Below are 12,403 nucleotides of genomic sequence, written 5' to 3' on the forward strand. Positions count from 1 at the left end.
AGTTCTATCATTTCTACCTTCACAAATCTTTCTAATCAATAAGTCCCATCACCTTTTATCATTATAATCACCTTAGTTCAGACTATCTTCATTTAATACCTGTTGGTTGGTCTCCCTGCCTCAAGTGTCATCTCACTCCAATTCATCATCAACTCAGCTCTTCATAACACAGCATTTTCCTATCATTACAGCTTTCCGACACCTTACTACCTTCCACACACTATGAGACCCAGTAATAATGATCTACTCACCATTCCTTACATATGACATTCCATCAATATACTCTGAGAGTTTTTATTAACTGTACTCTCCTTAGATGCAGGATTCCAAGATAGTGAAATGAATAAAGCACTGGGCATGGAGTCAAGAAATCGGAGTTCAAATCTTGTCACAGACACTTACTAAATATGTAATCCTGGACAAGTCACTAATCCTATTTGCTTCAGTTTCCTCATCTGTTAAATGAGCTGAAAAAGGGAATGGCAAACAACTCTAGGATCTTTGCTAAGAAAATCCCATGGACAATAACTCTTGGATAGAGTCAGACATGATATGAATAACCAAACAACATTCTTGAAATGCTTTAACTGCTCATTTTCATCTTTGGTAGGAAATTCCTAGATTCCTTCAAGTCTCAGATAAAAATCTCACTTTCTTCAAAAAGACTAAAAGTCCTCCTTAATGTTAGTTCCTTTCTCTGAGACTACCCCCAATTTATTTTGTATATGTCTTGTTTGTATCAAGTTGCTTGCTACTGTTTTTCCTCATTAGACCATGAACTACTTGAGAATAGGGACTGTTTTTGCCTTTCTTTGAATCCACTAGAGTTTAGCACATTATCTAGTACATAGCAGGTGCTTAATAAATGCTAGGTAAGTAGATGACTAAACTCCAAACTTGCTTCTATTTTCTTTTACCCAAAGAGAATGACCTTTGAAATAAAAGTAGATAGACATGAATAGTTAGCAGGGTATGGAAATTCAAGATAAATGAAATGTACAGGGAATATCTAGCTCTCCTCAGTAAATTCAAGTCTTTTGGCCCAGATGAAGTATATATTAGAGCTATCATATCAAACCTGTGGCCTTCAGGCTGCGTGCTACCCACAATATTCCCAAGTGTAGTTTAAATAAAATTAAAATGTAATTGGGAAATATATTAAAATAAAAATTTTAAATATAATAAAAAGATTGTTCATATGCATATTTTTAAATCAATATGCAATTCATAGATTGTTATGAGAGTCTGAGTCTTCCCCATTCTATTTTTACTCATTAGTCACCACTGTACTTGAGTATTCAAGGACCAGATATATTTGCTGTATTGTTGGTGATGATCTTGAAAAATGAGTAGTACTACACCACTAGTGGGGAAAAAGAGAAGTTAAATGTCTCAAATTAAAAAGAAAAAAAATAAGAAGGTAGAGACTCCAAAATATTGGCCAGTAATCTTGTCTTTTCATTTTTTAAAAGCAAAATAACATTTGAACTCCCTGTCTACAAGGTTGTTGTAAGACTATTATGTGGTGACCCAAAAGTCTTAGGATAGTTTTAAGCTAATAATACTTAAAAATATAAATGACAAAGCATTATAGAACTATATAAATTGGAGAATTGGAGAATATGTGTGTGTGTTTATAGATTCATAAGATCCAAAGTTAATAGGTAATTAGACAATCTGGTCCAAACTCTTAATTTTACAAATAAAACAAATAAAATTTTACAAATAAAAATCAATTTCCCAGGGTCACATAGTAAAGTATTAGAGGCAGGGATTTGAATGCAGGTTTTTTTTATTGTAAAATCACTATATCATATTGATGGAGTGAACCCTGAAACTATGTCCCCTTTAATCTGTAAAAGAAGGGAGATTTGGGGTCTCAGGCTTTCCCCTGGGAAAAGCATACCTTCCCAGACAACACCCTCCCCAAGTTAAATGGTTTCATTCAGTTGGAGATCTTTATCAGATAGTCCTATTGAGTGGCTAGAAACTGGAAGATAAGTAATCTCTTTTCAACTGGAAATCTAGGCCTAAGTCATTGAAGCCCAAGCCTCAGACTGCTAATAAAAGAGAATTCTGAACTCCAAATCTTTGTAGAAGTCCAAAACAGAATTATGTTTTGCCAAGGAAGCTCTCTTCTTGGCAAGGCTGCCTGCCAGGACTCTTGCCCACTGTGAAGATATTCTCTTCTCAGTGTTAACCTTTGTTATTTCCTTAACAAGACCTTTTACCCACTAAGAAATCTGTCTTCCTAGCAAAGGTGGCTTCTTAGTGAATAAAATTCCCTTTTGCCACAGACTTTTCAGGTTTTCGAATTCTTTCACATTGGACCTGCCACCAGAAGTAATTCTCCATCCCAATTCTCATACCTCATCACTACCACTAATCTCATCAATATCATCTCAGGGTTTATTATTTTCAATTAACTTGTTCACTTTTATGAGAAATTTTTTAAAGATTATTTCATACAAAAAATAACTAAAGTAGCTGGATATAGAAATTAGGCAAATTTGAGACACTGAGGCGAGGTAGTTGCTTTTCCACTCTTCCCTCAAATTAACACAAATATCCTTAATCAGCTTTGAGAGGTATGAGGAATAGTTTCAAGTTCTACCTAAAGAATCCTGGATTTTTTCTCAGTTTTATAAATGCAGATTTATTATCTGCCAAATTAGAGCCACATGTAACTGGGTTAAAACTAAGAAAAACTTATGACCAATGATGAGGTTTAACCAAATGTTGAGGTCTAGCTAAGGGATACCTAAATAAAATTAGGATTACTTGAGGTCTAGTGGCAGGTTTGGGATACAGGGAGTCAAATGAAGCTCCCCTGAAACCCCTTTGGATTTGGCACCAAGGAAACAAAGTTAAATGAGTTCTAATGGCTACGAAAGTCCCCTATAAATGAATTTACAGGTCTGAAAACCTAGATTGATTAAAAAAAAGGTTTATTGTAGGGTTTGGAAGTAAGGTTAAAGTCTGGTTAGTAAAAGGCATTAGATAGAGGAAGAAATACACCAAAGGCTTAAAGGAGTCTGTGATGCAAAGCATGGTGCTTGCATGTTTCAACTCTCTGCCAAGAGATGATTCCAGCTTGGCTCTTTTATTTGCTTGAAGGGGCCTAGGGTGGAGTTCCAGATTGATTCCTAGGCCAGAACCCACCAGGTGGGGGTTGGGAAACCTGAGCAGATCATTAGAATGGGGGCTGGGTACAGCCCAAATTAGCTCAGATCTCTCCCCTTGGAATATAAAAGGGTGGTTTTGATCAAATCTTGTAAATCAAAGGTTAGTCCCAAAGGAAGTTGGAGATCAGAAAAGAAATCTTAAAGGGGCCACCGCCAGAATCAACCTCCTTATCTAATCACAGAGAAGCTAGGTGGCACCGTAGATAGAACAATTTGTTTTGAGTAAAGAACTGAGTTTGAATCATGCCTTGAATTCTGTGACCTTGTATAAGTCACCTAATCTCTATCTGCCTCAGTTTCTTCAAATGTCAAAGGGGAATACTAATATCTGCCCCACAAGAAGATAGTTCTAAGGATTAAACAAAATGATTGTTTATTGTTGTTTGTCCTCTGTCCTTTGTTCTGGAAAAGGACTATGACTTCAGGAAGATGATGCTGTGACATACAAATAAATTGGATTTAAGTGAAGGAGAGCTATGCAAAATCAACAGCTTCATTTTCTCCTTCAGAACCATCTGGGTCCAGTGGCATGATAAAATCAAGATGACTAGAGATGGCCTTGGATGCAGATGGAAATTTTTTTTAAAACTAAGGTCCTTCCCAGCTCTCAACTGAGGCAACATCCATTCTATAGTTAAGGATATATAAGAAATGAGGTAGAGAATGGTCTCTTTTACCAAGTCAAAAAAAAAAAAAAAATCAATCTGGGAGAGGAAGACCCTCAGGGTTTCTGGCCAAAACAGAAACAATGGTTATTTATATTTACTCTGAGCCACTCAAGAGCCCAAACAATGACCCTGTGGGCTTAGGTCTAGACATATTGTCCAATTAATAAAAGTCAGAGTGATTTTGGTTTAAGGCAAGGTCCTTAAGAAATAATTCTAGCCAAAGGAAAAAAAACAAAAACAAAAACAAAAGTTTTGGGGTTAATATCCAAAAGAGATTTCAGGTATTAAAATTCATATTCCTTTGGGCAGGAAAGAAAAGAAGGGGGAGGGGGGGTGGATAGAGACAAAATGAGCAATAGAGAAAGGAAGGAAGGGAGAGAGAGAGGAAAAGAGAAAGAAAAAGAAAAGAAAAAGAGAAGATAGGAAGAGAAGGAAGAGAAGAGAAGAGGAAGGAAGGAAGGAAGGAAGGAAGGAAGGAAGGAAGGAAGGAAGGAAGGAAGGAAGGAAGGAAGGAAGGAAGGAAGGAAGGAAGGAAGGAAAGAAGAGAAGGAAGGAAAGAAGAGAAGGAAGGAAAGAAGAGAAGGAAGGAAGGAAGGAAGGAAGGAAGGAAGGAAGGAAGGAAGGAAGGAAGGAAGGAAGGAAGGAAGGAAGGAAGGAAGGAAGGAAGGAAGGAAGGAAGGAAGGAAGGAAGGAAGGAAGGAAGGAAGGAAAGAAGAGAAGGAAGGAAGGAAGGAAGGAAAGAAGAGAAGGAAGGAAGAGAAGGAAGGAAGGAAGGAAGGAAAGAAGAGAAGGAAGGAAAGAAGAGAAGGAAAGAAGAGAAGGAAGGAAGGAAGGAAGGAAGGAAGGAAGGAAAGAAGAGAAGGAAAGAAGGAAGGAAGGAAGGAAGGAAGGAAGGAAGGAAGGAAGGAAGGAAGGAAGGAAGGAAGGAAGGAAGGAAGGAAGGAAGGAAGGAAGGAAGGAAGGAAGGAAGGAAGGAAGGAAGGAAGGAAGGAAGGAAGGAAGGAAGGAAGGAAGGAAGGAAGGAAGGAAGGAAGGAAGGAAGGAAGGAAGGAAGGAAGGAAGGAAGGAAGGAAGGAAGGAAGGAAGGAAGGAAGGAAGGAAGGAAGGAAGGAAGGAAGGAAGGAAGGAAGGAAGGAAGGAAGGAAGGAAGGAAGGAAGGAAGGAAGGAAGGAAGGAAGGAAGGAAGGAAGGAAGGAAGGAAGGAAGGAAGGAAGGAAGGAAGGAAGGAAGACCCAACTTATGGGAAAACTCCTGCTACTACTACTCAAAGACAAGGATATTTGTCCTTCATTTGCAAAGCACTTAGCACAGTGCTGGACACATAGTAGATGTAAATTGTGTCCCCTTTAATCTGTGGGGGAGGGGCGATTTGGGGTCTCAAACCCTTCTGATATGTAGGAGGGGTACACTGTTTTTGTCCATAAGGGAAACTCCCAAGATAAGTCATTTGAAGATCTCAGCCAGGGGTATAATCACCACCCTCTATTAAATAAAAATATTAGCCCTTAATCTCCTCAACCTCAAACCTCAGAAGGCTAATAAAAGAAAACTCTGAACCCCAATCTTTGCTAATTGCCCTTCTGGACTTAGCCCACTGGGTCTTTTTCAGTGTAAACCTTTACAAAAGTTCTAACAGGATTTTGCCCACTGATAAAGATATTTTCTTCCCAGTGTAAACCCATTTTTGCAAAAAATAATCCTAACATGATTCTTTGCCCACTAAAAAAGCTGTCTTCTTAATGTACATAAATCCTCTTTTGCCACAAACTTTGGGTCTGGAATTACATCGACCAGAGGGTATCTCTTACCCTTAATTCTCATACCTCATCAGTAGATATTTGTTTCATTCCTTTCTTTAAAGTATAGATAATGGATTTTCTGGGGTAAGTGAACCCCAAATAAATCACTTCTCAATTTTGATTCCAAAACAGAGTGTTGTGGCAGTTTAATCCCTCTGTATCTCTTGTGAGTTTCCCTATACCTTTAAAAGGGATAAAGAAGGAGGAATAAAGATAAAGACAAGGAGGTTGATGAAATTCTCAGTATGATGTAGAAGTTCTGATACTATTTGAGCACCCTGATTTTTGAAGCCTTACTATTTTGTGTGAGACAAGTGCTAGACCACCTTTCCCAAATTAACTAATCAGAGACATGTTCCAGTACAAAGAGAAAGAATTTATTTGGTTCCTGCAGAGGCCTAGACACAAACCTGGGAACAATCCCAACTCCTGCCCTATACCCCTGGAACCTAACCAAGTTCCGGCTTGTCCAAGATTTAAAAAGACCTGAGCCTTTTCATTGGATACACTAAAAGGATGTAATCATCCTTGACCAATGTTGATGACTTCCAGTGAGTCACATCACTTGAGGGTCTGGCCTTTAGAGACCACGTGATTCCCTGCAACCCAGGGTTCAAGACTGGAAATAGGGATCATGTGATTTCCTAATACCTGAGGCCCAAGACCTCATCTTCCAGCTCTGGGTATAAGGATCGTGTGATTTAGTCTCAATACTGAGAAAGCTTCACCCAATCAGTCCCATTCAATTTGAACCATTAAGACCTGCCAAGATGATTAGCACAATGGTACTTTACATGAATTACTTTTCCCTTGTAGTCTGATTAGGGTGGAATAGAAAGGATAAGAAAATACTATGAAGCACATAATAAGTCCTTTAGTTCAACAGTGACTTTCAGCACAGCTATGAAATCTCCTTATCAAAGACATGTAAGGGGCAAAACATTCCTGTTTTCTGATATTATGGAAACTCAAATTTACTTACTCATAAGGCTATATATATGTTAAATAACTGAGATATCTTTCAATTTCTTTTTATTCTTTTCAATCCTTCTAGGACTTATCTTGGAGAAAAAATGTTAAGGACCATGCCTAGTTGAAGGGGCAGGTCAATTCTCCAAAAGCCTCCACAGCTGTGGATCATAACATCTGAAGGAGTTGCCTTTACTGACACAGTGTTGTTTGTGGATTGGGAAAGAGGAAAGATATCAGACAACACAATTGCCTTTTAGTGGAGAGGTCAGAGAATGCAACTGCCTCCCAGTCTCCTTGTATCATCATCACCCTCTCACATATAAAGATCCATTCTACAGGTCTGAGTTAGACCTGCAGCAGCCACTGGCAGGTGGCTCCTGAATCAATCACAACAAAAAAATTTTGCTTGTTTTCTTATTTATCTATTTATTTTATTTGCCCCAAAACCAGATTTTTATGTTATAAAATTATATAAAACATGCTAATATCTATAACTTATTGCAATCCTCTTGTGTTTTTAAAATTCACATGAAGCAAACAAAAAAATGAGGACTAGGTTAAGAATTTATCTTTCTTCTTATATCAGGTTATCCAAAAACTTTTTGAAAAGCTCTTTTAAAAGACTTTTGAATCTTGAGGTGTGAAAAAGGTAAAATTTTGTAACAACAACAAAAAAACAATTCATACCTACAGGAAATTTTAGTTTTGTTTTTTGAAAAGATCTTCCAATTAAATTCTCTAGCTATTTATTGTAGTTAATGATTTTTTATTATTGCCTGTCCCTTCCTTCACATAATAGTTGCATGATATTTCTCCTTTTCTTACTAAAAAATAAAGTTCAGACATTATTCTAACCAAATTCATATAGAGACTCCTTGGCAGCTGCTATAAATCACATCAAATTGTAACCAACTCCCTCTAGTTGTTTTCAAACAACTAAATCAGAAGGCACTGAAGCCACAAAAAAAAGCTCAAACAGACATGTCAATTGAGCACATGTTCAGAATTGCTCCTATTGAAGATCTGATTTTCAAGCACAAAGCTGATTTACAACATTTTTGTGCTAAGTTCAAAACATTCTTGTATGTAATTTTCTTGAACCACAACATACTAACAGAGTAATTTCTGAATTGGAAAGCTCAAAATTGCTAGAATTCCATCCTGTCACATGGATACATGGAGAGAAAGACTTCTCTAGCATGAGTAAAAGGATGAGAACTCTGGTTAAAAATGGAAACTAGTAATACTAAATAGTTGTTTCCACCAATGAATTGATCCATTAACCTGGAAAGATCACATGTCTCTGAGCCTTGAATTTCCACCTGTAAGTGGCCAAAGCCTGGTAGATCCATAGTTGAAAGTCTTAAACATCCTCCTTACTCCTTAGGAATAAGAGGATAGAAATGTTGAAAATACACAAAACACATTACAGTCTGATTAATTTATATATCCTGTGTACCCGAGACTTTATGGGTCCTTCAAAATTATAAGACTCAGATCCTATTAGTGGTACCTTTTTAGGCATATCTGGGGGTGGGAAGGGAAGAAGGAGAAGAGAAAAAGGAGGCAAAAGAACACTAATAATTACTTTAAGGAACTGCAAACAAAACGTGGTATACTAAATAAAGGCACAAACATTTATATTTGTTTTTAATATTTATATTAGGAAAATATCAACACTCGCAAAATAGTATTTTAAAATCAGGTTATTCAGGTTACAGGGAGTAAAATATTTGTCTACATAAGGTAGCAAATTATGTTAGTCTATCCTGCCAAAGACCATGGCCAAACAGTTGTCAGTAATTGAATTTGGTTTCCAGTTCAGGGCTTTAATTAGTGGTAGGAAATTTACTTCCCTCTAAAATCCTAGAATGGAACAGGGAGAATAGATATCCAGAATCAACCAATTCCTTCCTCTCCATAAAAACGGCAGAACTTTTGCAATATACTCTTAGCAAGAACATAACTAGCCATAGGTTAATCTCTGAAAGTCTTTGGAGCCTGTAAATTAAGGCCTTTAGGAAAATAGAGATTGGAGAGGGGAATATTTTAGTTAAAGGGATTCCCTAGATATTTTTCTTTTTCAATCTAATATTTAACATTTTCCTTGTATGTTTCTTAAAATAATTTGAGAGAAACATACACACTTTATTAACAACCTCTAACCCTTTTATATGCAGATCTGCTTCACATCTTTATTTCACATTGATGAGGAGTTAAGTACTTCTTTGCACTAATACAACTTAATTCAAAGGTCTTTTCCCTTTGGCCATGTTTCATAAAAATTATATTTTAATATTTCTTTAAAATTATATATTTAATTTTGAAAATTCAGTGTATATTCAGATATCCTTGGAGTCTTTAGCCACAGGTTTTAGTCCAACATTCTAAATGACTAAAGTCATTTACCTACCTGGGCTCCATTTGCATAGATTATAAAATGAAGGTTATTGAATTAGATGGTATCTAAATTTCTTTCCTTCTCCCAAATCATGTCTAAACAATTCTACCACAAACAGCAATGCAAACTGGCTAATATAATGACTGTTAGTAAATGTGTCAAGAAATATTCCAAACTTTACTCAATCACCAATCTTTCTTTCTGACAAATTATGTTTTACAAGAAATTACCTATCTCCTACTTTTGGGGGCAAAACCAGTTCTAAGTCTGTGGTTGTGTGAATAAATATCAAAGAACCTGGATTATGGAGACAGCTAGGTGGTGCAGTGGCTACCCACCAGAGCACCAGCCCTAAATTCAAGGGACCTGAGATCAAATCTGGTCTCAGAAACTTCCTGGCTATGTGACTCTGGGCAAGTCACTTAACCCAAATTGCCTCAGGAAAAAAAAAAAGAAGAAGAAGAAGAAGAAGAAAGAAAGAAAGAAAGAAACCTGGATTATAGAAGAGAATCAAAAAATGTTAGTAATTAAAGTGATCTGAAGTTGCCAGTGGAACCATCTGAGATAGATTAAAATTTTATCTTTCTAAGACATGCACAAAATAAGAAAGTACTCTACACAGGTAAGATACAATCTGTATTTATTTCCTGGATAATCTATTTAAGGGACTTAACAAATGGTTGCTCACTTTAGTTGTTGAAAGATCAGATTTGGAGGATTTTTTGGTTGGTTTTCTTTTTCAATCCTTTTTAACATTCTATGACTCCATTTGGGGTTTTCTTGGCAGAGATACTGGAGTAGTTCACCATTTAATTTCTAATACATTTTACAGTTGAGGAAACTGAGGTTAACAAAGCTGAGTGACTTGTCCAAGGTCACACAACTAGTATGTATCTGATGCCAGGTTTGAACTAAGATTTTCCTGACTCTAGGTCTGGTACTCTATTCTCTGACACTTGGCTGTACTAATTTTACAAGCTTAAATCATCTGATTCAGTACCTGGTAAAAATGAAGAGTTATTTGGATAGAATTATAGAAACATCAGTCACTATTTCTTCCAGAACTCATTTAATTTAATTCTGGTTTTAAGCATTTCAAACAGATGCTTTGCCTTTCTCACTGAATTGTTTTAAGGATCAAGTGAGATTAATTGATTATTTCATTACAGTCTTAAAGTTCTTTAAACCATAAACCTGTTCTACTTCAATATGAATACATTCTATCACACTTCATTTCCTTGTCCTTAACTATTAGCTCTATTTACCAACCATCCAAATCCTTTAAAAAATGTAATGCCAAATGTATTATATCAAGTGTATTTGCTTGAAGCCAATCTGTAATAACAGAAAATTGGACTCTGCATCAGGAAGATCTGGGCTCAAATCCTACCTTTTGCCCCAATTAAATTGGTCTCTCTGTTTTTCACACATGACACTACAATATATGTAGCTATATGACATAGTGATTTGAGAGCTGGACTTGAAATCAAGGAAATCTGAAACAAAATCCAGACCCAGACACTTACAAGCTATGTAAACTGAAACAAGTCACTTAAAGTTCTGCCTACCTTAGTTTCCTCGTCTATAAAATAGTGCCTACTTCCCAGGCTTGTTGTGAGGCTAAAAAGAGCTGATATTTGTAAAGTACTTTACAGATATTAAGCTCTAACATCATCATCATAATCATCACCATCACCATTTCCCATCTCCATGCCTTTGCGGTCTTCCCGGATACCTAAGAAGATTCTTTCCTTATTTTTGCCTCACAGAATACTTCTTTTCCTTTAAGATATGGTTTGATTAATATCTTCTATACAAACCTTTTTTTCATCCCTCCACGAAGCCTTCCCTCCCTATCTTGTACTCAAACTTTTGTATTTATTTGTATTTATTATCTAATTATACTGTATATTTTATATGTATTTATGTTCCCCATGAAATATAGTAAAATTTAATAATTGTATTTTTCCCAGTATCATATAGCCTATATATAATAGATAACCAATAAGTGCTCATTGATTGACTGATTGATTGATGTCAGCTGTGTAACCATAGGCATGTCACTGAACACTAATTATATCCTATCAATAATATCTCTGCCTATTTCAAAGGAGATGGGAGAATCAAATGACATGGCAGCTAAAGCTTTGCAAATCTGAAAAGTGTTATATGTGCATGAACTATATTATCATAAATCTATTTAACACAACTTCTACAGAAAAGAAACATCAATGTCCATTAGTACTTACAGGTTTAGAAATTGTATATGAAGTCCACAGAGGCATTCGGATTTCTTGACTATATCCACTAATATAGTCCTTCTGGTAAAGGACACAGTAATTTTTGCTTCTTTGTGTAATCTTGGGCCTCCCATAAGGCAAATTTTCTTTGGATGTTTCTGTTTCTAAAGCATAAAAACAATTCCTGGTTTTATATTTGGTCTGACATCATTGTTAGAAGAAAAGTACATTTAAGAGAGAACTCTCAAACTAGAAAATGAAAAAATGCATTTTGTTGTATATGCGTGTTTTTTTAAACCAAATGCTGTCAAAAGACACTATTTAATAATTCAAAATAGTCCAAAAGATAATAGCCCACAAGTTTATGATACACAAAAGAACTGTTCTGTGTATTAAATCACATCTAAATCTCTCTGTGGGATCAAGGAATCAGAAATGTTTCTCCCCAACTTTTTCTTAGATTGGATTCCTCAATTAACTCATTCTAACCAAGCAGCCACAGGTTAACAGCTCAGTACCTATTACATCTATAGGTATCGTGCTTCTTGGACTAGCTTTCCTCTTGTGCATTCTTATTGATGCTACAAATAACAGTATTTAAAATGAGAGCTTAAGGCAGAACTAGAATAGACCTTAAGAGATCATCTCTCTAACCTCACTCATTTTATAGAGAAAGAAACTAAGACTCAGAGAAATTAACTGACTTCTACAAAGTTACTTCACATTAAAATAAAAAAGAAATTCAGATATTAAAGTTTTAATATTTGTGGGGCAGCTGGGTGGCATAGTAGATAAAGCACCAGTCCTGGAATCAGAAGGATCTGAATTCAAATCCAGTCTCAGCCAGTTAGCTGTGTGACCCTGGGCAAGTTATTTAACCCTGATTGCCTCAAAAAAAAAAAAAAAAAAAAAAAAAAGTTTTAATATTTGCAATAAAACTGCAATGTTAAGAATCATTTTAATGTATTTATATAACTGAATAATAAACTAGGGAATTGAAGCAATTCTGTTCTAGGCCCAATTCTTTTTTTTTTTTAATTAAGGATTTTTATTTTCAAAACATATGCAAAGATAATTTTTCAACATTGACCCTTGCAATTTTGTGTTCCAATTCCCCCCCTCCCCTAGATGGCAAGTA

At 35.9% G+C, this 12,403-nt stretch overlaps 1 protein-coding gene across 1 annotated transcript in view; it reads right to left on the reverse strand.

Annotated features, from left to right (window-relative positions):
* The window catches only part of ENPP3 (ectonucleotide pyrophosphatase/phosphodiesterase 3), a 118,542-nt gene that overhangs the window by 17,216 nt on the left and 88,923 nt on the right, over positions 1–12,403 (reverse strand). Inside the window, exon 20 of the mRNA XM_074309819.1 lies at positions 11,275–11,429. Coding sequence (XP_074165920.1) covers positions 11,275–11,429 — 155 coding nt within the window. The remainder of the gene's footprint in view (positions 1–11,274; positions 11,430–12,403) is intronic.

The sequence above is a fragment of the Sminthopsis crassicaudata genome, chromosome 4 (genome assembly GCF_048593235.1).
Source record: "Sminthopsis crassicaudata isolate SCR6 chromosome 4, ASM4859323v1, whole genome shotgun sequence".
Classification (NCBI taxonomy): domain Eukaryota; kingdom Metazoa; phylum Chordata; class Mammalia; order Dasyuromorphia; family Dasyuridae; genus Sminthopsis; species Sminthopsis crassicaudata.